At 31.1% G+C, this 26,152-nt stretch overlaps 1 protein-coding gene across 1 annotated transcript; it reads left to right on the plus strand.

Moving 5' to 3' along the window:
• Positions 1 to 3,173: 3,173 nt before the first annotated feature.
• LOC139497762 (chitin synthase-like) lies at positions 3,174 to 23,171 on the plus strand. Its single transcript, XM_071285999.1, has 7 exons — positions 3,174 to 3,337; positions 4,213 to 4,288; positions 7,062 to 7,246; positions 15,414 to 15,567; positions 17,387 to 17,579; positions 20,578 to 20,772; positions 23,116 to 23,171. Exons 1-7 carry the CDS (start codon positions 3,174 to 3,176, stop codon positions 23,169 to 23,171), a joined length of 1,023 nt encoding a protein of 340 aa, XP_071142100.1.
• Positions 23,172 to 26,152: the final 2,981 nt, after the last annotated feature.

A 26,152-nucleotide genomic window follows, 5' to 3' on the forward strand; every position in this document is an offset into this window, starting at 1 on the left:
AGTATTTGTAAGTGCTTACTTTTATTTATTTTAAATGCTTGGTTGGTCTTACCAATTCGGTAAATGAATTTGCAAAATTGAACGCAATTTCTCAAGTTAAGATTTTGTCATTTTAACTGCCCTAATACTTGATATAAATCTTCAACATTTCCTTCAAAATATTGTCTGCAGTGAGTTTCCATTTTTTTCAGGTTTTATTGATGCACAAAAAGATATTAACTCTATAGTAGTGATAACAAACTGTATATCAACAGAAGACTCACAAGTGACGCTCGAATCGTTATAATAGTTCAGCATAATAAAATGAAATTAAACAAAAAAAAATTGTTCAGAGAACAGTTGCAGGTATTTTCAGCTTGATTTATTAATTGTTGATGGGGAGCTACTTTCGGTTAACTCAGAGTTACTTTCGACTTACAATAATATGTTTCTTCATATTGATTCAATAAATAAATGTTTCTATATATTTTTGAATGTAAAATGGGAGATAATTGTCAACTTCGGGTTAAAACTATATCTTCTAGTCTCATCCTGTGTTTGTATTGTTATGAGTTACAATTTATGACTAAAATTATCAAAGACCCATCGAAACAACATTTGATACAAAAATTTAACAATACTTTTAGATATTTGGATGATATATTGGCTCTCAATAATGACGACTTCAGTATGTATACTAAAGAAGTTTATCCTGTTGAACTTACTTTAAATAAAGCTAATACTAACAAAGACAACTGCCCTTTCCTCGATCTTTATATCTATATCATTAACGGGAAGCTTAAAACAAAAATTTATGATAAAAGAGATGATTTTTCATTTCCTATCATTAATTATCCATTTTTAGATGGTGACGTTCCCTTGTCACCATCTTATGGTGTTTATATATCTCAACTTGTACTATTTGCTCGTGTATGTAACAACGTATTAGATTTTAGCGAGAGAAATTTATGTATTACTGAAAAATTATTACACCAGGCTTTTCGATATCACAAACTGGTAAAAACATTTACTAAATTTTATCACCGGTATAAGGAAATAATTCGTAAATATAACTCAACATGCAGACATCTTATACGTTCAGGTCTTTCACATCCAATCTTTTATGGTAATATTCTTTACAAAGCACAAACATGTCAGTATTCACCTCAAAAGCTTACAAAACCTTTAAACAGACTTATTAAGAAGGGATATAGTTACAATACAGTTGTCAGGTCATTAAAGATTGCATATTTTGGCTTTAATAATGATTCACTTATAGTGTCTTTGCATCGGAACTAAACACATTTATTTAAAAAAAAAACAGTTATTGGCATGACACGGGTTATGTTCTTCTCATATATTTTATGATAGTATGATACTAAACCCCTAACGGGAGGAATTGTGCCTAATATTCATATGATGAAGACATAATCTTTCAATCAGTTTAATTGAGGTCTGGAGCTGGCATGTCAGTTAACTGCTAGTAGTCTGTTGTTATTTATGTATTATTGTCATTTTATTTATTTTCTTTTGTTACATCTTCTGACATCAGACTCGGACTTCTCTTGAACTGAATTTTAATGTGCTTATTGTTATGCGTTTACTTTTCTACATTGGCTAGAGGTATAGGGGGAGGGTTGAGATATCATACACATGTTTAACCCCGCCGCAAATCTGCGCCTGTCCCAAGTCAGGAGCCTCTGGCCTTTGTTAGTCTTGTTTGATTTTTAATTTTAGTTTCTTGTGTATATTCGGAGTTTAGTATGACGTCCACTATCACTGTACTAGTATACATATTTTTAGGGGCCAGCTGAAGGACACCTACGGGTGCGGGAATTCTCGCTCATTGAAGACCCATTGGTGGCCTTCGGCTGTTGTCTGCTCTATGGTCGGGTTGTTGTCGCTTTGACACATTCCCCTTTTCCTTTATCAATTCCATGAACTAACCTTATGGCTTTATCATGTACCAAGTTTGAGTAATAATCAAGTAACCTAAAATTAAATCATTTCAGGTCCAATAACTCTTTTATGATATCTTTTAATTTTTCATACCAAATGTATCCTATCTTAATTACAAAAAGTTCAACAACTTGTTCCTCTATTTATATCATTAAAAGTGACAGAGGAGTATTAAAACAAGGAAAAGTCAAGGAATAAGACCTAGACCTTTTTACCTTGACAATTGACCTTGACCTACTTTTCTATTCGGTAGACTAAAGTCCTGATCAACAAACCCTAGGTCTCTATCACTTTTGTTTTTTTCAATTACAAATGCATATCACTTATTTCAAATGCAATTGGGGAAACAACTCTCGTCTGAAGTCTTCGTACCGCTTTCGTCAAAATTGAAAAGAAATCCTCAGGATATAGCGAACAATTTGGTTAAATATTTTTTTTAACTTGTTTTACGATTACAGAGGAGATCTCACCACAAAGAAAACAGTGTTTTTAGAGATGACTCCTACAATAAAAAGTCTTTGAATAAACAGGGTCAGTCTCAAAAGCGCATTAACTGTTCGATATCATATACAAACAATTTAATCGGCATCTTGCTAAAACCACTAAATACGTTTCGTCATTTGGCGGCAGAAGAAAATAAATTATCAGTACATATACAATAGGTCTTTCCACTAATCTGTGGAAAGACTTAAAAAGTTCGGTATAATGTATCTTATAAGAATCGCACAAGCACCCAAAATATAGCTACTGACACTAGCTGAAACCTAAACACTACTGATAAATGAACCATGCCCATCTAAGTTAAATACATACTAGTACTTACCCAATAAATTGCGTGGAAACAACTTACATCAAAGAAATCTTTTGCAGTGCCCAAATTATTCTTAATCTCTAAGATCTGTTCATATGTATATATTTGTGGTTTTCTACCACAACTCATATGTATTTCTCCTAATATTCAATATACTTTTCATATGAATACTGCCTCTCATTTTATCTCGTTTCGCAGTATATATGAATGTTAGGAGATCCTTATACTGTCAAAGTACTTTTTCTTCGGTCATTTTTTTTTTTATAATATTCAAAACAGGATTGGCGAAGTCTATTCGTGAAATTGTGTTTTGATGGTCTTTTTGGGGTTCTGTTGATAATATCAGTCTAGTTATGTATATAGAATGGATTAACAAGATTTGAACATGAGTTATTCTGTTTCTATCATTAGATTTGACTAAACTATGGCAACATCAGTCGATCTAGAGGAAATAAATGTGGAGTATATTAATAGAACATCAGACGAGTGTAATACGAGCACAAATACTGGTATAAAGAATGATCAATCCATTACTATACACACAACTCATAAAGATAACAGTAATTCTACAACAGATGGCAGAGGAAGGTCAGTAAATATTTATGCGTGTCGTATTTCTTGCGGATTTTCCATTGATAATTCTTAAATGATTTTAAGATTGTTGATTCATTAGTAGGCAAATATCCAAAGAATATTACCTTAATATGTGTTATAACTTTTGTCATCAGACGGTTCCACGCGTCATTTCACATTTTCAAGCATTAATGCAACAAAGAAAAATAAAGACATGATATACAGAACTTCCATTATTTAATTATAGCAACGTTCTCAGTAAATATTACTGAAAGCAAAAGAGAGAACACATTGCTGCATGAATAAACTGTTTTTTTAAATAAAAAATAAAAGCATTCCAATATCTTAATCAATATATATGTTCCATTAATTTTTCATAGGTCGGATGGTTATTCTGTGCATTTCAAGGGACATTTTAAGTTACTGTTTATTTTTAGACAATTATCTCATTGATATACAAGTGTATTGTTGATATACAATTATCTTGTTGATATACAGGTATTTTGTTGATATACAATTATCTTGTTGATATACACTTATCTTGTTGATATACAATTATTTTGTTGACATACAATTATCTTGTTGATATACAATTGTCTTGTTGATATACAATTATATTGTGGATAAACAATTATATTGTTGATATACAATTATATTGTTGATATACAATTATATTGTTGATATACAATTATATTGTTGATATACAATTATCTTGTTGATATACAATCATCTTGTTGATATACAATTATCTTGTGGATATACAATTATATTGTTGATATACAATTATTTTGTTGATATACAATTATCTTGTTGATATACAATTATCTGGGTGATATACAATTATCTTGTTGATATACAATTATCTTGTTGACATACAATTTTTTTTGTAGATATCCAAACAGGAAAGACAACTTGGAACCACTAGAAAGAGAGGGAGGTCGACCAGAAAAAATTCTAAAGATTGTTGTAACTGTATTGTTGTTCCTTGTCGTTGGAATTTGCAGTTTTATAATAAAGATTACCGTGTTCATTATTTCCAGAAATATCTATTCAAATGCAAACAATTTTACAGAAGACAATAAAGAATCGAACATCACAACAAACAACTCAAAAAGTGCTTTCTTGAAAGGAGGGAATATATCAACCTCATATTTATTGAATGCATCCATAGTGGACGACATTGATTGCTCCAACTGTAATTGTGTTGATAGATTATGGATCTGGGCAATGTTTTTTATCATCATAGCACCATACTTGCAAAAATGTGTTTCATGTTTGTCAAAATTCAGCTATAAATGGGGGTCAATGAAGCCAGTGCACATTCCAAGTCTAATTTTCGTAAGTTCAGCTAACCATAAGTTGATTTGCACTATACTTTTGATGAAACTGTATATACCATTCGAGCTATCGAGTGTATCTTTTCTTTACCTAATGCATTCGTGATGCAGATGGGTCAGTAGGGGCGATCACGACATACATGTATTGTTTTAAAAGTGCTGTTTCTAGCTTGTTACAACTGTATTCATATTTACTTATTTAAAACTTTATAAAGAAAGTGTACACTAATATTCCAAAAACATTTGGTTGTTACAACGTTATTGTCAAATTGACCTTATATCAGTGGTAGCTCTTTTGTAGACGAAACGCGCGTATGGCGTATACAATTTATTCATGACATCTATGATGATATAAAAAAGATGATGTGGTATGATTGCCAATGAGACAACTCTTTACAAGAGACAAAAATGACACAGATATTAACAACTTTAGGTCATCGTACGGCTTTCGACAATGAGCAAAACCCATACCGCATGGTCAGTTATAAAAAACCCCGAAATGACAATGTAAAACAATTCAAAGAATAAAACTAACGGCCTTATTTATGTACAAAATTGAACGGAAAACAAATATGTAACACATAAACAAACGACAACCACTGAATTACAGGCTTCTGACTTGAGACTGGCACATACATACATAATTTGGCGGGGTTAAACATGTTAGCGGGATTCCAACCCTCCCCTTAACCTGGGACAGTGGTATAACAGTACAACATAAGAACGAACTATAAAAATCAGTTGAAAAAGGATGAACTCATCAGACAAAAATACAAGTGGACGTCGCCGGGTACTTGTATATCCCAATGACAAAAAGACACTAGGTACAGATCTGAGAGTACTTCAGTTAACTGACAGTTAGTTCAAAGCCACTAACAACGAATACAAAAATCATGCATCTAAGACTAAATTACCAATCCGTACACATCCAACATCCAATGGATTAAGTGTAAAGACGTCATAAACAGTCAGAGAAAAAATACCTTGTGCAATGCCAAGATACAGGTATCGACATATTGTGGGTTCATGAATGTGTGTATGTAACATATTAGTAATATTTAGTTAACTTTTAGTTTACTGATTACAAAATCAACATTTATACCCCCCAAAAAAAACTAACATTCAATGATCTTATTACAGTGTTGAATTGGCAACCTTTTCAAATAAGTTTATTTAAAGGAGCGATAAGTTTACCAGGATTATTTCTAGATTTACGGGCATGGTTAACAACATTTCCGTAAAAATGAGGATGTGCTATCTCGTTTGAAATAACCAAACTTCAAAACCAAATCTTTATGTCTATGGTATTGTCACTTTTTCCGGTTATTGAAAGCTTTTGATAATGTCCATTTTCATTGACATCCCACACATTTAATTGGAAGCTCCATTTTGTCAGATATTTTACTGTTGGTCTGGAGGAGACCACGAAGTGACCATAACGACCTTGGTGTTCAATACATTATACCTTATACAAGTTAAATCCTTCGAACATAGCAGTTATTTTTTCATTCCGCCTTTACTTCAATTGATGATTAACCTATAATTATTATTTACAATTGTTGTTTATTATATACTCGCTAAGAATATAAAATTCATATTTTAATATTTTTAAGGTAATAGTCACTGAAGGCTTCCATTCAATTGGTCTAACTACGATAACGTTTCTTATATTACCGACAATAGATCCCTTCCGTTTTGTACAAATAGCATGGACAATTGGTTGTTTACCCTGTCTACTTGAACTGATAGAAGTTATACAATTAAAGAAGACACATCCAAATTATCAATCATCTTTGAGCTGGATTTGGGAAAAAATGAATTGCAAATTGTCTGCATACTATTGTAATATTGTTCTGACAATATCTGCACTGCTACTGCAAGTAGTTGGCATTGTGCTTCTTGGCATTCGTTTGAGAAGTATTAATATGATAGCTGTGTATACGTTTTCAATTCTTTTTATTTCAATTCGATACTGGGAAAATTTTATTGAAACAACAGAAACAGACAATGAAACATCCTGTAGCTTTAGCTTGAGGTATTTGAAAATTCGTCTTCACGACTCTCGTTCAAAGGTTTCATTTATCACTCATCTTTGGAAAATTGTTATGACATTTTTCACAATGATTTCAATATTTTTAGTGCGCAGTAATAGCGCCAATGGTATTTTCAAAGCATTGTTTGGATACGGCTATTTTGTTTTTAGTGGATTTCCTAAAGATATTACAATAGGATTAACGCCGTACAATAATCGAAGTAACCTTTCCGTTGTATTAATTCTACATATAACATGTGGCTTTATTATGTATAAAGCCAGTAAAACAGCTTGTAGGATACGATGTCAAATTATTGGCTTTTATCTTCCAATAATGACAAGTGCAGCTATTTCAGGAATATTTTTTCAGCAAATATATGTTGGACATTTGTCAGAAAATTTTGGAATTCATGCATTCGATACTTCACACTTGGACATGAATTTATTTGATGATAACCTGTTGTATCCTTCCAGTATACTATTGTATATATCAACATTTATTCTATTAGCAAAGTACAATTGGAAACATGGTTACATACAGGCAAAAACTTCAAGGTATGTACAATATAAAATGATATTGTTGTTCAATTGCAAATGAGACAAAAAAGATCAAATACCGTGTGTGTTTACAATTACAGTTGTTAGACCACACATTAAATCTCCAATTGAAAACTATGTAAAAGAAGCCCTACTCAGACACAAGATATTTCTTTTTTGTCGTTGTTTATTTAAACTAACCAACAAATTTGCAGAACTGGAAAAGAAATAGATTTCGACCTTTTTGAGCCCAAATTCACTGTTTCTGAGTTTGCGTTGAAAAGTTCAGGTTTAATGCGCTCCATATTAAACTAACTTAAGATTTTCAGAATACCAAAATTCTGTGCTCCCAAGGTCAGATCTTTCTTACACGACTAAAAAAGGGAGGTTGAAAATTGGAATGTAGAAAGGTGATACATGTATGATTCAGGGTATACCATGTTTCTACGAAGTATAACTTAAGGAAAAATAATTGAAAGTTGTGAAATATACAAAAAAAAATTTAGCAGATAGGAATTTTTAATTGATGGTCTGATTCCTTTAATGCGAAAAATGGTGAAACCGAAAAATCAGAAAACAATGTGTTTTTTGTTGTTGTCCTAACTGTTCATTTTAAATGCTAGAAGCCACATTTTACTCTTTTTGTGTGCTATAAGTTATATTTGCAAATTCAAGACCATTTTAACTGAATTTGAACTATATTTAGCTTTTCCCTCCCTTAAAATATTCTTTGTTTACAAAAAAAATCCTGATTTGTTATGAATGCACAGTAAGTTAGCTATGTAGTATTAAAAACATAAGTTGTTTACTACTCTAAAAACAATTTTGTCATGGAGATTTAATGAAATTATTTGATGTTTACCCATTATATTCTGAACCGCAAAAGAAACGTCGTATTTTTCGAAAACCCAAATTTTCAAATGCATTGAAACAAAAATTCAGATTATGGTTTAGGTTAATAACCTTCAAATGATGCTAGGATTATGTCAAAATATCCGTTACGGCTGACTGCGTTCATTAATTCGGGCATTCTAATAGTGGTTTCGCTGGTTCCATGGGGCACGTTTCGCAGTCAAATTTTATGATGATGAGATGCACCCTCTATATGGGTATTCAAGATGTGCGAAGTTTTTGTGTCATCATAATCTGTTTGATTCAGTACCGATGCCACGACTTAACCCACTACAAACAGAACAGGCAATATGACGTTTGAATTCTTGGCAGCGACCTCAGGTCGTTGCAAATGCATTTTACTGCAATGTACGCACCATCGAACGTTTACGTGAACGCCACAATGCAACATGAGTACAAATGACCGTCCACATACTAAACGCTAATGGCAGACACGCACGCTACCGATTGTGATATGGTGGTAAAATACTTTATCAATTAACAACGAATGAACTGAAATGATGAGAATTGGTTAAATAACAAGAGTATGTATACGCCCATTCAATAAAAAAAATATAGCATTTATTCTTTCGTTATGTCTGCTTTAAATTACTGCGACGTTTCTTTTGCGGTTCAGTATATAATTGCGTCATTTCATGTATTTGGCAGATAACAAAGCCAAGTGTAATCCCTGCGTAAATTCATCACATTCCTATTTATTGTCTCAAATGAACGTTTTCTACCTGATAGTAAATATAAAAGTTTTATGATCATAACTGCACTACTGGTCAATTAATATTCCCATTACTAACACCTTGTGAAAAAAGGAAGGTCAATATTCCTTGGCTCTTCAAAGTAAAAAAAACCTAACTAAAACTGGTTTTAATATTGAAAGTTTTTGTTCCTGCTGACTAAAATGAAATTTTCAAGTATAATATATACACAAATCAAACCCCTATCAACAAAGATATCATAGTGCTAATCGTAAAACAGAATCATCAACCCACGTCATTCTAAAAAAATATACTGATTAAGCAAAGTCTATGATTGTCTTAAAGATATCACAGTTATATTACTTATCATGACACGTTCAAATTAAATGACACTAAAATAATTTGAAAATACTAAAACCAATTAGACGAACTATATGTCGCCAATAACACTCATAATCAGTGGCTGTCAAACTAGGTATTATCGTCTTTTACAAAGTGTTTAAGGATGTACTTAGGTGAAATTTAAAAAAATTAAGAAATTAAAATTGATACTACATGTTGAATGAGCATCAGCTATTGAACAAAATAAGCTAAAAATATTGATAGGTCATGGAGCTCCTTTTCGAGTTATTTGAGTTTTAAAATTGGCGGGAAAAGGCTGACTCGGACTTTTACCTTACATTTGCATTGGTATTATTTGGGTCTCAAATCGAAAGAACAAAAATTAAGAATCTGCCTAAATTTTGGAAAATGGCCTTTTATGAGCTATTGAAGTCATTTATGAATAGAAAAATAGGTGTTATGGGGCAAAATATCTAACCCTGTATTGACGGAAAAAACCCAAAGAGTTCGAACATCTGACACCAATTTCCAAAACCTCACCTAAGTACATCCTTAATGTGTAACTTTTGAAACATTTGTAAGAGATTGATCAGGTAACCTAAGCAAATGTATTCAAATGAACTTTTGACGTATATATAACCGGAAAACATGATACGGATTATATCACTAAATGAAAACTGATAAGATATTTTTAAGAATTAGTGTTATTAAACCAAAAAGTTGTTGTGTTTAATCTCGTAGCAATACTAGCTGAACTCTTTGCCATATCGGATTTATTTCTCTTTTAACTATTTGTCTTGTCTTAGCTCTTACTGTTTTTCTGAAATGCTTGTGATGATCGTTTGAATTAAAACCAAACAATGCAATTCCGTGTTTTATGGGTAATTTTATTTGAGTTTGAAATAATGATACGTATGTGTAAGTCATTAACAATAAGTCGTTGAAAACTAGAATCTATTAAATGAAGTTCTTAAGACAAAAAACTAAGGTCAATGTCACAAATTATGGTTTTGTTTTCAAAGTTATGACTTAATGTAGTAACTATGCATTTCAACCTAATCACTATAATAGTAACTGTTCTCTCCTTTAACAGTAAATTTTTGATCATGGTAGGAAAAAGCATAGAGTCTTTGTTGTTATTTATACCCTTTGTAGGATATTTGTCTCGGGCATGTTTTGTGGAATATTTTCGGATGTATCTATGTTGCTTAATAGGAGAAGAAATGATAACGAATGTGAAGTAATCATTGGAAAGGTAAATATAATCTAGCTTCCTTTAAAATGAAGGTATTTACTTTAGTGTCTCCCCGTTTTGGTCTTTCATTATTTGAATTTATGATAAAAGTTGAAAATTGAAAAAAAATAGAAACAACAGAAAACAATACACAGTTTGTTATAACAACATATTTTCCTAAAGTTATTAACTTTGAAGCTTAGTAATAATTATATAATCATTCATGCATATGATGGGCTGTCAGCAATCGTTTGGCATTGCAAAATAAAATTTTACTCTTCAGCAATAGCAACAGTCATGACTGCACTTGCGCTCAGTTACAACTGAAATACCATGGAATGAAAAAAAAACCACACAAGCTTTATTCAACTTGTAAATTTATAATTGTAACAAATGTAACAAATGTAGTTTATAATCATCAGAATCATAAAGTTCTTATTTTTGTGAAGGATTTTCAAAGCGTAGATTATGTTCATTTGAAGGTTTTGTATACGCACTTTATACAAACTGACTTTCATTGAATGCTAGAACACCTTTAAATGTACCAAAAAAGACCATTCAAATCTTAATGGGAGATTAGGAGCTAGTCCAATTTTCGAAAATTGTCTTCATCTATTAGATCAGTAAATTAACTTAATATTAAAGCTAGATATTCGAGTCTTTGACTATTTATAAATGATGATTTAGATTATAACATGTCTTTTAATGGATTTTTTGTTTTTTGACTTCCATAACAGACCAGCCAGATAGATACATCATCTGCTATGATTTACGCATGCGCTACGTTGTGGCATGAAAATATAAACGAAATGGAGCAATTAATGATATCTATATTTAGGTAGCTATTAATAATGTCACAGTGTTAGATCTTCAAATACCAATATTTTCGTCTTTTACGTATTTTATCGAGTCTATCTTATTCAACAAAGAATCATTTTTACTTAATGTCGCTTCTGTTTTATGATTTCTTCTGCGTTTTATTTGTTCCATTGATATAACTTTCTGATTATATGAAGTCTGATTAACTCATTGAAACAATTACCGAGGGTTTATGATGGCAGAGCATATACAACACTTATTGATCATATAGTTTGCCGAACCTAAAACACAGAGGAAAAGCATTTATGCTTATTATTCATACATCAATCATAGAGAGTCAGTAACAGAAAAAATATATTTACACAAAAGCTGTTTCAAATGATGTGGAATCAATATTGAAGAAACTTCAGTAGTAGTCTAATTTTTATTTATCAGGAAGTGTGCGATTCCGGATTGTTACAAAATGAAGTTATGTGCATTTAAATAGTGGGTAATGTATGCATAATCGAAGATGCTTTCCTGGTAGACACGAATTACCTTGCTTTCTTTAATAATTTTGGCGATTATCAGACTTGTTTTATATTACCAAGATTATTCTCAATCGTGTTATTAGACTAAAAGATCGGTCAACTACTAAATAAGTTGCTATATGAAATGTTCTCCGAAATTCAACAGTCCAATATGTCTAAATACTTGAAATAACCCATTACAAAATAGTTGAATGACGGAATCTTGGACTGCTGTTATATGTTGAATAAAATTGATTCGACATATGTTCTTCTACTTAACAAAATGGTCAAAATACAAGAACAAACAAAACAACAAGAAAATTTTTCAGTGGGTAGATCGGATCGTTTATTTGTGTTTTTAGGATCGAATTTTAAAAAGACATGACAAACTAAAGAAAAACATATCCATTTCAAATCAGGGTATACTAAAAAGCCCTGGATGGATTGAATATTCTGTCTTATGTGATCACCCAGTTGTGTTGACCATAAAAAGTATATATCCAGAAACACATTTATTAGACAAAAAATAATACAGATAGTTACTCTTCAGATTTGATTGGAGAATGATATATACATGCTATAATTTAACTCAGAGTATTTGCCTTTTACTATTTTGTAGAATGGATCGCTCGCACTATGTAGAGAGTCGATTCCAGAATAATTTGACAAATGGGCATCCGGAAAACCAAATGTATGAATTCGACTTTGAAGGCATGTATTTACTTTATTTGTTCGTGCATTTTGTTTATAGAATTAAATGCGAACGATTTTGATACATATGATTTCCAGGTTGAAGATAAATCCATCCTATTCAAGTTAAGGTTAGGTTGAGTTGTACAGGGTTGCTGTCGAATGAGGATTTATAGGTATTATGCAATGCATTCTTTTAACTGGAATAATTACGTATAGAAAATAGAGGACACAATTGTCTACCAGCAGATTGTATCCGTTTCTATTCTGTGGCTTTTTTAAAGTGATGGATAATTCATTTCACCTTTTTCCAGTACCTAAATCAAATAAAATGCTGGGGTATTTTTAACTGAATCTGAAACATTCAAAAGAAAATAAGAAGTAATGCAGAACCACATTAAGAAAAGGTTATATTATGTTATTTTCTATTTGCAGTACATTTGTTCTTCGATGACGCTATCGATCGATTAGAAGGTTCGACCTTATTTGTCAATCAATATGTTTCAACTTTATTTAAATCCATTACTGCAGCAGGAAAGTAAACAAATTATTAAGATAGTTTTTCAATTACGATTTCAAATATTACTATAGCAAAAAAAAACTCACTATATGTTGTTATATTTAGTCCGTTTCTATGAATGTTGGCATTTTCCTTTGTTGTTGTGCAGTGTTTCTGTTGTTTCAGTTTTTGACTAATGAAAAACAATTCAAACAAGAACATCAACGGTATAATCAATATATAAAATCAAGAAAAACAAATGATCCACATCAGCAAACGACGACCACTTGACAACAGGTTCCAGACTTAGAAAATAACGCTCACGACAAAAGAGTTATTTCAAATTTCTGTATCGTGAACTTTTCATTACATTATATGGTCATTTTTTTAAATTTCCTGTTACAAAACTTTTAATTTTTCGAAAAACTTAAGATGTTCTTATCAAGGAATATATTACCTTAGCCGTATTTGGCATACAGTTTTGGACTGTTGAGTCCTCAGTACTATTAGCATGATTAGCAACATTCAGTAGTGCATGTATACGACGTATATATGTATATCTTCCAATTGATACAATACTCCAGGAGTTGTATTCTCTATAATTATTTCCTCGATAGAGGGTTGTTGCTCACAGGGAAGCTATTAATCAAGGAATTCAAATAGTGAAGTTGATGTCATTCCTTTCCAAAAATTTATGGACGCCATCACGAGTTAGATTAAACATATTTTATTATTACATTGAAGTTAAGGTAGCACAATACAAAGATTTTATAACTCCAACTCCCAAGTTTTAAAATGCTGTAACTTTTTTAATAATGCTTGAAAATTTATAAAAGTGGTAGTTTTGGATAACTAACAGATTACTCTTTCAAATAAATGCAATTGTTAGTATTATGCAACAATTATGTAACCAATTATAATGTTAACTGTGTCTAAAATATTTTTCACCAACTTTCCACTTTCAAATGAAATTAGCTTCTGCATATGTATCCCTATAGGGTTGATTTTATTAAAGGTTGTTCCTATAGCCATTATCTACAAAAGGGTGTCTCGGATTTCAGATAGAATGTATAGAACAAATTTTACACCTAATTAAACATTATCTTCTTTTATGTGGTTAGGATGTTTACACTAATTATAGATTTATGAGAGAATGGAATACAATAGAGACAATCTGAGACACTCTTTTGAAGCCCATGATGTGTTGATTAAGATTTCGTTAAAATTTTCTGTATAGTTAAAGAGATGATAGAGCTAAATTCATTCATGTGAACTTACCCAGATTTTGCCACTAATTACATAATAATTGTATAATAAAAATATTGCATTCATTTAAAAGATTGGTCTTTTATCTATATATATATATCCATATTTTATTATTTTCTATGCATTCATAAGAAAGTTACACCATTTCAAAGGTTAGTGATTGGAAGTAAAAACAGCTTTGTATTGTGCTACCTTAAATAATGTACAACGTTAACATTTGGCATTTACATATTAAAATAATGGAATAATGAATGGTATACGGAATGAAGCTGATCGCGTATATTAACCCATTTCCTAATTCAAATAGAAACATTTCATATTGTAATACTCATGCAGTAGGATGTATAAAACTAAACAATTGTATACAAGGTTAAATACAAACAAAACATATATACAAAAAAGTTGTGAACACAAATAAACACTAAAAGGATCAGCACATGTTATTTTATGTTTACAACGGCGTTAATGAGAATATTTAATATGTGCATTATTTGATTTCAAATATTAAGCGGTTCTCAATGTTTCTGCGATAGATAAATTTAGAAAACCTTCAGATGCAAGAACTTTAGCATGTGTTATTTTTTAAATACCTTGTCGCCAAAAGATTAAAATGAAAATACAAGTTTTATTACAAACAGGTTTCTATTTAAAACAAAACAGAGGACTAACGTGACAAAACCTAGGCTGTCAGTCCGACTGTGTCACCCATTTGATGAATACATCACAAACAAATAAAAAAATGAACAGTTACAGATAAGACAGGTTCAAAACTACTTTCATACTAAATCGAATAATCAAATTGTATAATGACGTTACAAAATTAATATGGCTTGAAGAAGAAAAAATAGTACTTCGAATTTCGAGTTTAGACTGGGTTAAAAGCGTGTTATATAAGGTCATACACAACTATTAACTGGTAATTTTTAATTCCGGTTTTCCTTTTTTATGTTGGAAAGAGATATAAATGCATTGATCGATTTAATGATACAGTGAAATATGCTACTTAATTTAGTAAATAAAAAGAATGTATCGTTTCCAAGACTTCTTTATGGAATGTATGATCTTTATATCCTGTAATATCTATTTAGTAGGATTAAGTAGGGTTAATCAAACTTATACAATGTTTGTTTGTAGTACATGTATTCCAACGTTTAAGATAAACACATTAAATGAACCCTGTATTTACTTCTTAATATTATTGTTCTATGATTATATTTTGAAGATATTTATATTCTGCGGAATTCGAAATAAGGCATCATCAATGCTTTATTACTCCATATGGTGGAAAAATTGTTTGGGTTTTGCCGGGAAAAACACAGCTTATCCTTCACCTGAAAGACAGTAAGAAAATTCGGAAGAAAAAACGTTGGAGTCAGGTATAAATGTTCTATTTACACATATTCAAATATTGAATTCGTTAATATAAATATATACGGTTTTTGATAGTTATTAAACAATGAACATTTTTTTGGAAAAATAATAAAATACATATTACAAATATTAGAATTTTATTAGAATTTGAAAACAAGTGAATGTCGGAATCATGTTTTCCTACATTTATTTCTTTATCATGTTTATGTTTGCAAAGCAGTTTTAAAAAAAGAGATGAACGATTTCAATAGGATATTAAAAAAAGCAATTATAATAGCCGAAGGTTGAAATGTTCCATGTTCTTGTAAACATATATACATGTACAGACTTATATATGCCTTCATGAACTTATGATGGATAACAAATTAACAAGTCTAATGACATACGTACCAACCACAAATCCTAGAATGATGGAAAAAATAGTTGCGTTAGTGTAAAACATATTCATAGTAACAAATGCTTTATACATATTCGTTTCCAGTCAGATACAGGTCATCGGTGGACTGATATTGTATATAACACGTTTAAAAAAGTTGAAATCGAATCATCACGTACAACTTATTGACCATGTATAAACCATAGTATTTCTCAGTTGTAGCGTCTATCCAGTGGTGTGACAGACAATGCTTGGTCCTGTTGTGCTGTATTTATATGCCACCCTAGATTTTTTTACGTGTGCGTTTTAATTACTAAGTATGTGGTCAGTCAGCACTTTTGTGTTGACATGAATATCGATTATTTGGTATTTTTATAAATTAAATGTTTCCAATCGTATGAATTATTCTAAATATTAAGGATTTTCATATCCCAAGCATAGAAAACCTGAGCCGTATTTAGCGCACCGTTTTGGATTTGAGGATCATCAATGCTCTTTAGCTTTATTCTTGTTTGGCTTTGTGACTGTTTTGATCTGAGCGTCACGGATGAGTTTATGCATATTAAACGCTCGTCTGGCGTATCAAATTATAAGCCAAGTACCTATTAACATGTAGAAATGTACTATAAGTGTACTTGTTTATTACTCTGTCCTAAATAGTCTTGCAAATATTTGTATTACTAGAACACACCCGTGATATCGCGGGTCCGTGACTGATATATAACTATGTGTATGCCTTATTTTAGTATTGGTATTGTCATCTGATAAAGTCATGCCGATTATAACATGTATAAGGTGCACAGTTTTCTCTGCTTTCAAAATCTTTCTGTTTAAACCCGTCGACCTGGAACCTTCAATTATTGGTAATATTAATAATTTGGAAAACAAAAGGGCCTGGAATGGAGTATTTTTTACTCAACAGTATACAGCAAAATTCTAAATACACTGTTTGGTGGTGCGCCTGTCAGATGCGGAACGTACAGATAAGGTAATAGGTAACAGGTGAATATACTATTGGTATCGGTGTCGGACTCGATCTGGAACTTCTTAATTATTGGCAATATTAATTACGTGGAAAACAAATGGGCCTAGAGTGGTGTAATTTTTAATCAACACCATTGTAGTATATTAGTTATATATAAAGTTGAATTCTTTGATTCATTGGTTTTACGTGATGACGGCTGACAAATTGGACCTCGTAATTTTAGTATTATAGATAGGCATGTTATGTAATCTTTTCCTGTAAGTGTAATATTGAGATTGCCATATAAGCGCGGGGTTTCGATAACTCTTGTATATATCATACTTACAAAAAGAATCAAGGATGCAAATGTGGCATTGCACAATCAGTTAAATCCTCTGAAATCAGTAGCAGGTAGGATATGATATCATATCGCTTCGAATTGGCACTTTTGATATATCATTGTTATGTGGTTATCTTATTTTAGGTAATGTATATGTATTACCTACTTGATTACTGTTCCAAGGTTAAGCAAAGTTATAGAGCAGAAAATACCTTCATAATGGCGTTAGATGGCGATGTTGATTTTCGACCAGAAGCTGTGCCGCATCTCCTCCAGAGAATGAGGAAATACTCTGATGTAGGTGCAGTATGTGGTAGAATACATCCAACAGGGATAAGTTTTAGTAAGTCAAATTGATAAAATGGCATGTAATTGTTATAGAACATTGAAACCATGATTCATTTTGATTAACTGGGGCAAAACTCCTTCAGGGTATTTTTAAATAGTCCATAAAAATTAACAAAACCTGAAGTAAGGTTTTATATACGAACAGATATTATGGAAAACTAACTTCGTAATCCTGAATTTGTACGGTCATTTTCCAATGACAATAGTAGGTAAAACCTGGTTTCATAGATACAATCATAGTTGTTGGACAACTATTCTTTAATTCGTTATTTTGACTAAATAGGACGTAAGACCCAAACATTTATTTTCATATTAGGTTAATGTGACACATTAAAAAAGTCTAAAAGTCTAAAAGTCTAAAACTACCAATTCTTGTCTTAATTTGCGTTAATTTATATCCAAAAGTATGACTTGGGTCTTTTTTTGTCTTGACAAATTTTCATATATATTAAATTTGTTTGAAATTCATTCGACAAATTCTGAACATTCTGAGTATTTTCTTAAAATATCTTGACAAATTCTTTACATTTCAATGCTGTCTCAAAATGTTTCGACATATTCTCGACATTCTTTTTTTCTCAGTATGGCTTGACATATTCTGAACATTTTGTATGTTGTCTTAAATATACTGGACAATTTTGTGTTTTACAAATCATCACCAATATACATGATATAACTTTAATCTTTATTTCTCATTATATATTACATGTATTATATACTGTTGTTTCAAGTTACACTTGTTACAAAAAAAAATAATTGAAAATTTTGGTATTCAAATATTTCTTCTAAGAATGTGTATAATCTTACTAAACATATCCTTGGTTTAACAAAAGAAAATGTGTGTATTGTCGTCTGTTGGAATATATATAAAATATTACATGTGGACAGGATGTTCCCCATCAAAAAATTAAGTACATGTAATCAGTCATGCAACTTATCAGTTGCTTGACTATACCACTACAATTTAAAAAGTCTGTTGATAGATTAGAATGAAAAACATCATTTAATTGAAAAAAAAATAATTAAAAAGAATTTGCTTCATCAAAATTATGAAGTGAATTTTCACAACATAAAAACAAGTTCAATAATTTCCCAAATGATTAACAGAAAATTATTATCTACTCCGGTAATAATAGAAAACTATTTATAAAGTGATTCGTCAATGATTTCTATGTAAATCATTGAACTTGTAAAATGGATCTCAAACAGACATGAATAATATAGATCTAAACATGTTTTCTTGTTTTATGATTTCTTGAGAGAGAATGAATCAGGAGGGAGTGATTTTGATAAAAATTATGAAATTCAACACTCAATTTTGAATAACAAATGTTTTTTGTTGTTCTAAAACAATGAATAAGTTTTGAATCAAGATGGGACCAAATTCTTTGACCCAAACGAAAGTCACCTCCCCTTTTTAGCCACACACAAGCACAAGATGAACTGTGGGGTCCAAAAGAGATTCATGGTCACATTTTAAAACTGCCTGAAGTCACCCATTAATGTAAAGCAAATTTCACTGGCAGCTTTTCGAACATTAAGAATCTAAATTCTGCTTCTCAGTAATTTTGACAGATATTCCACTTGAAAACAATAACATGTGATTAAACGTTTAATTATTTTTTAAATAAATCAAAAATTTAAACTATTTTAGGGTCATTCGGGGTCTTCCCATTCGCAGGACAAAAAGTCACAGACAAAAAGTCACATGACAAAAAGTCTCAATTAATTTTTTCCGATTATTTTCTTTGAATAAGAAAACGCTTACTTTTACAAAAACAGTGTTGTATACTTCTTGAAATATTGTATATAAAGCATCTTTGTAGACAAAAAAATGTATATATTTAAAAATAATTCTCTTATATATTATAACAATTGACAACAAATTAATTGTGACTTTTTGTCCTGTGACTTTTTGGCCAATCAACTTTGTGACTTTATGTCTGTTTACCACACCACTTAATTACACCCAAAGGGTATCTTACTATACACAATTAATCCTCGATTCTTCAAAGTTTAGTTTAGCATTGTTAAAAACTGTGTATAACATTAATAGAAAGTCATACACAGTGCAAAATATGTCTGTACACATTTCAGGCGAAATTATACTGTCAAGACAGTTTTAATACCGTCAATAATGTGTCGAGATATATTCAGACAGCTTTAAGACTGCCAAGAATATGTCAAGACATATCCAGACAACATTAAGAACGTCAAGAATATGTCAAAACTGATCGAGACAAATTTAAGACAGTAAAGAATTGGTCGAGACTAATCCAGACTCACAGATGATGTCGAGATTTTTAATGCAATGTTCATACTTTCAAGACACTTGTCAAGAAAAATCATCAACCTAATTAGACAAATTCATACTATTTTAAGTTTGTGTTTTTATAAATTATTCATACAAATAAGGAATGTATAGTAAGAATTCAAGCGAATTCAGACACAAATTGGTCTTTTCAGACTTTTTGACTTTTGTAGTGACAACAATTTGGATCCTTCAGTGAAAGCTGTGTAGACATACATTACTGCCATACAACACAATTGACTTAAAGACTCAAACATTTAAATTAATCCTACACTAAGTTCCATAATTAATAGTATATACAGTATTAAGTATAGACTTTCTCGATAAGTTACAAATTAAAAAGACAAGGAAAACCTCTATTTCGTCCAAATCACACCTCTTGACCAACCTGTGCCCTAAATAAAGGCAACAGTAGTATAATCGATAGAAAAAAACTAATCCGGGTCATAAACCAAAACCGAGGGAAACGCATTAAATACAAGAGAATTACGACACAACATTCAAATGAAACACACACAGAAACGAACTAAGCATTAGACAAAATCCAATGAGAATAACAAATATAACATCAAACGTCCAAAGTAAAAACAAATAAATGGCTGAATGCATAAATACTGAGTCAGGCCAAGAATTAAACGATAAAAAAAAAACTTTATAGCTTATGGAATATATTCAGGTCTAATGGTTTGGTACCAGAAATTTGAATATGCTGTCAGTCATTGGTTGCAAAAAGCAACTGAACATGTTATTGGATGTGTCTTGTGTAGTCCTGGATGTTTCAGTTTATTTAGAGGGTCAGCCTTAAAAGAAATACTAGAGGACTACTCTCAACAGCCAAAGGAAGCACATCATGTTATTCAGTATGACCAAGGTAACATTCCATTAAGGAAAATTATAACTGAATAAAACTTATCACATATCTAGGTAAAGTGTCGATGATTACTAATAGTATTCATACTCAATTGATACTACGCATACATATTCAATGTATGTTGTCTTGAATTCCGGACTAGATAATAGTCTTTTTTAAAGAAATATTGGAAACAGTAACAACATTTGAAAAACCAATATGTATATTTAATAGCACACATACATTGAGAGTCATAAACCAGGCTTCATAACAAGGAACACTTTTCACAGTCAAATGAAGATATATATCATTAATACACAAGAGCATACAAATTCAAACACTAATATTTTATCAGTTATCGCAGGTAAAATATTACAGTAACACATTACATGCTTCGATTGTTACGAACTGTCCATCCCTTGCTTTAGTATTCCATTTGGTTGTGTATGCACTTGTCTATATTGGATCAATATGTCTTAATAATCCTCTTCGAAATACGACCTGTGTCAAATATGTTAACTAATATTCCTGATAGGGTGCCTGCTGCTCTGTCCAGACCAGAAAAGAGTAAATCCGCTGAACATTATGTTACAAAAACGACCCAACACAATGTCTAAGAACAATTTTGTATGAGGACGTCACAACCTTACTTTCTGTGCAATACATTCTTAATTTAAGAACGTGGAATTTTATAAAAATACAGGCTATAAATCCTCAAACATTTATCTATGCTCTTATACCTATCAAATACACGTTCTCTTCTACATTTCTAGGTGAAGACCGATGGCTTTGTACATTACTTTTGAGAGCACGTTTTAGAATAGACTATTGCGCAGAATCCGACGCAAAAACATATGTACCAGAAACGTTTGAGGAATTTTTCAAACAAAGACGTCGATGGATACCTTCAACCTTAGCAAACGTAATCGACCTAATTATTGAAGCGAGGACTGTGTGTGCTAAAAACAACAAAATTACCCGTCTGTACATTTTGTACCAATTGTTATACTGCATATCATCTATTCTTACTCCCGGTACAATAATAATGATGATGTATGGAGCCCTAGTCCTTATAATAGGGGATACTGGAGAGACCATTACTGGATTCGTCCTACTATTTGTGATTTTGATACCAGTTATAACATTTATATGTATTTGTATGTTCAAGAAAGACAAACAGGTGTGTTTAACCGTTTAACATAGACGTCTACACATTCTACGTGTATCATACTTTGTATGAAATATGCATATGTTTAGATATTGTTTCTGTTAAGAATATGATAATGTAATGGATATATTGCAATTCGAAATATATCGTCCTTTAAATGCAATATAGACATGTATATGTCAAGCAAATATTGCTTTAATAAGTTTTCTATTGATTTAAAGTTTTCAAGATGGATTATTTTGAGTTACTCAATTTGAGGATATTTGTATGATGTGCATCGAAATACATATATACTGCAATAAAATCAAATTTCAGATTTACAACACTAATCTTAAGTTCCTATTATCGGTTGTCTTTCCAGATACTTTGTGCTCAAATTGTATCCTTCATACTTTTTGTGTTGATGGTTCTGGTAATTGCTGGAGTAATCCGGTCAGCTGTTGAAGAAAAGCTATGTTCAACGTCAACTATGTTTTTGTGTTTTATTGTCGGAGTATTTATATCGGCTACGATTCTTCATCCTAAGGTAAGATTTAATACCAAGAATGACAATCCTTTGTGATATAAATTCGTTAATATTCTTCGAACATTACCTTTCTGAAGACTATTGTTGTCGATATAGGAGCCAGTAAGACATAATGAGTAAAAATAAAGACAACATTATAACTAGAGAAAACACCTCAGATGAACAAAATGTAAATGATGTACAATTCTAGCATGAACGGAACATGTAAGGTTTTAAATTGCATGTACATGTGAATCTGTCAATTATTAAAAAAGTAATATGATATTAAAAGCCAACTGTTGATACGTTTACACAATACAAGCAATCAACACAAAAAATGTCACTTAAGTTAAACAGGGTGAAGAGTCACAAATAGTGGTTCAAGCATAGTGAATAAACCAAGTTAATCTGAAGACATTATCTCTATATAACACATAACCAGATACAAAGTGTATATCACGTATACAGCAACTAAATGTGTTTTACTGGAACTTAAACTCACTTCTTACAGTAAATTCTTCATCAATGTGGGTTCATATTGTTCAGTTTGTAGTTAAATGCGTTAAACTTTGTTTTCTTTCGATTTCTAAGTAGCAACATTCCAGCAGCGCCTGCATACAGAATATATATCTCCAAATTGATACGATATTTCCTTGATAGTATTTCTAATCATGATTTATTTCCTTGATAGGTGGTTGCTACTCAGCTCACAAGGTAGCTATTAAACCATCAAGTTTCAAATGGTGAAGTTGAAATCACCCCTTTGTAAAGTTTACGGACGCCATCACGAGTTGGTTGCCCGTTATGGAATAAATGTTTCACATATGAAATCAGATATGTTCCTTATGTCGTAACTACACTCCCCTTCCCTTTTCATGAATGTGACCTACTGAATTTGACTATTTACCGGGTTTGTAATAACATGAGCAACACAACGGGTGCCACATGTGAAGCAGGATCTGCTTACCATTCCGGAGCACCTGAGGTCCCCTTAGTTTTTGGTGGGGTTCGTGTTACTAAGTCTTGAGTTTTCTATGTTGTGTCATGTGTACTATTATGTGTCTGTTTGTCTTTTTCAGTTTTAGTCGTGGCGTTGTCAGTTTATTTTTGATTTATAAGTTGGACTGTCCCTCTGATATTTTTCGCCCCTCTTTTATCAATGTATGGGCTTAGCTATCTCTTTAGTATCGTACCTTTCAAAACAAATGTACTGAATTCTTCGAATATAATAGTTTCAATATTTGTGTTGCCAAATGTATATGCAAAGGTGTAAGCGTCGAAATATTGTTTTCAAATGAACGATTTTCTAATCGTTATATTATCGAAAGATCATAGTTTAATTTACATATGATACGATCAAATTATTGTGTGAAACAAATTTCCCTTATATTAATATGACTACACACATATGATTGCGAATCAATAACATATTTATTCGCTAGGTTTAGAGAGACATGTTAAGCACTTTTATTGTTCATACATGTATGCATTATGTGTGTATTACTTTAGGAAAGCGGCTGTGTAAAACATTGCTTGTTGTACTTTATTGCCATTCCCTGCACGTCCATCGTGCTTTTCCTATATTCTATTGCAAACATGAATGACGAGAAATGGGGAACCAGAGAGGGTCATGAAATGTCTAATAAAGATGAAGAAAGTACCAAGAATACTGAACAGAACGAAAATACCAACATGAAAAATCATTTAAGGTATTAAACAATATTATTATTCGTTTGCGATACAAAAGGTTGTTCAAAACTTTTACAGTCAGAGCGATACAGTACTACGTGTTGATAATTAACAAAGACTGAATCTTGAAATTACTTGACTATGTTTCGTTAAATGTGTGTATAATATCGGTAGAGTACGTATCTACCACATTGTGATCTACGACAAAGGTATTTGATATTACTGGTAACAACATGATTAAAGAAAAACAAATCGTAAATGAACCAACGCAATATTACTCCCCTTAGAAAACAAATTTCGACAAATCAACGTACATCATGTACATTTTTATGTTCAATGAGCCATTGTAATTCATTTGTATACATAGCCCACATTGAATTTATTCTTTATTGTGATGTTTTTGAATATCATTTATTTTGCATGTTTAATAAAAACATTTGTATCGGGTTTATTATTTACTGTCTTCTATTGTAACTGATGTACTGGTAACTAAAAAGTGAACAGTTATAAAAATAAGTCTGAAAGTGCAAGTCGCACGTGTCATTTGCGTCAAAGTAAAAACTAACAAAAAAACATCTGCACTGTTTATCTTGAATACGTCAGTTTGTATAGCGCGTCAACGTTTGTCATTTAGTTGAAAGGACATTGACAGGACTTCATCTACTTAGACATGTTTGAAACGAAGAGTATGTATTTGTGTAAAATGTATCGGGGTTATGTATTGGACAGGTAAAACACTATGGTGTCTTCTACTGCAACACGGAACAAATGATCAATATGCCAAAAAAGTCACTTTTACTTGAATTTATTTGATATGTATTCTATGATTGTGACTTTGTTTTGAGAAATGATGACAAAACACGTTATCCTTATTTGAATTTATATAAATAGCGAACAATTGTGTTGTTACTGATGTGTTAACACATGTTTCAATTGATATAAATTGCTGTCATAAAAATTAAAATGGTGATAAAATCTTAAAGAATGGAGAGTGAGAACAAATAATTAATCTCCGTGTTCTTAGCATAATATCAAACATCAACTTAAGCATAACTTATATTTTTAGTGAAACAGAAAAAGGAAGTTCTACTACTGGCAGTTAGTATATTACTAAGTTTATGATGGTTTACAAAAAAAAAAAGAAAAACATAACATGATACACTGCTCAATTCTCTAAACATTCCGTCTAAGGCATACTCATATTATTATTTGTGTTTATTTTGACGATAGATAAAGCGATCCGTCAAATGACAGGAACTTAAAAAATAACAAGCTGTTTGAAACAGCACCGCAGCCAGTTCCATCTATAAAGAAAATATAACCCGAATATATATATTTGTTTAAAATTGTGTCCAGAAATACACAGCGTGGAATTATATGATTTTTTTACTGAATATATCCAGAAAAAAAAGAATTAAGTTGTTAAGTGTATTCATGTATTTTTGCACTTTTTTGGCTTTTTTTTAAAACTTTTTTTTATTCTAGCGGCACTGAAGGGTCTTTTGTAGTCTTTTGTTGGTTGAAATCCAATCCTGGTATCTATAATGATTTTGTTTTATTTCAAAATATTTTTTTTTATACTGAAGTATATATATGTATATATATCTATATGAAGGGCTTCAACAACACGTTGCATTTTTTTTAGAACAAATAAACATCAATTTATAATAGTATTTTGAAAAGGAATCCCCCTTTTTCGATTTCTTTCATTTTTTAAGTAAAAATCTCAAAACGTTTCAAAAATCAACATTATAAAATTTTGGTTGCCGAAATCAATTGACTTGTGTTAGTTAATGTGTAATACATTTTTTCCTCTTTCGAGACAGGTACATTTTCAAAAAAGAAACTTGACGTGTGTCGATCGTAATTATTAAGCATTTAACTGTCAAGAGTTGCAAAATATCCTTTCACACTAGATACAGTGGAAGACAATTTCTGTAATAAATTTAAACGATTTGTTGATAAGCTGCATCTTTTGTATCTATGAAATAATCTCCCAAAAACAACATCGTTGTCTATGATTATTACTGACATTGTCA

This window comes from Mytilus edulis, chromosome 12 (genome assembly GCF_963676685.1).
Source record: "Mytilus edulis chromosome 12, xbMytEdul2.2, whole genome shotgun sequence".
NCBI classification, from domain to species: domain Eukaryota; kingdom Metazoa; phylum Mollusca; class Bivalvia; order Mytilida; family Mytilidae; genus Mytilus; species Mytilus edulis.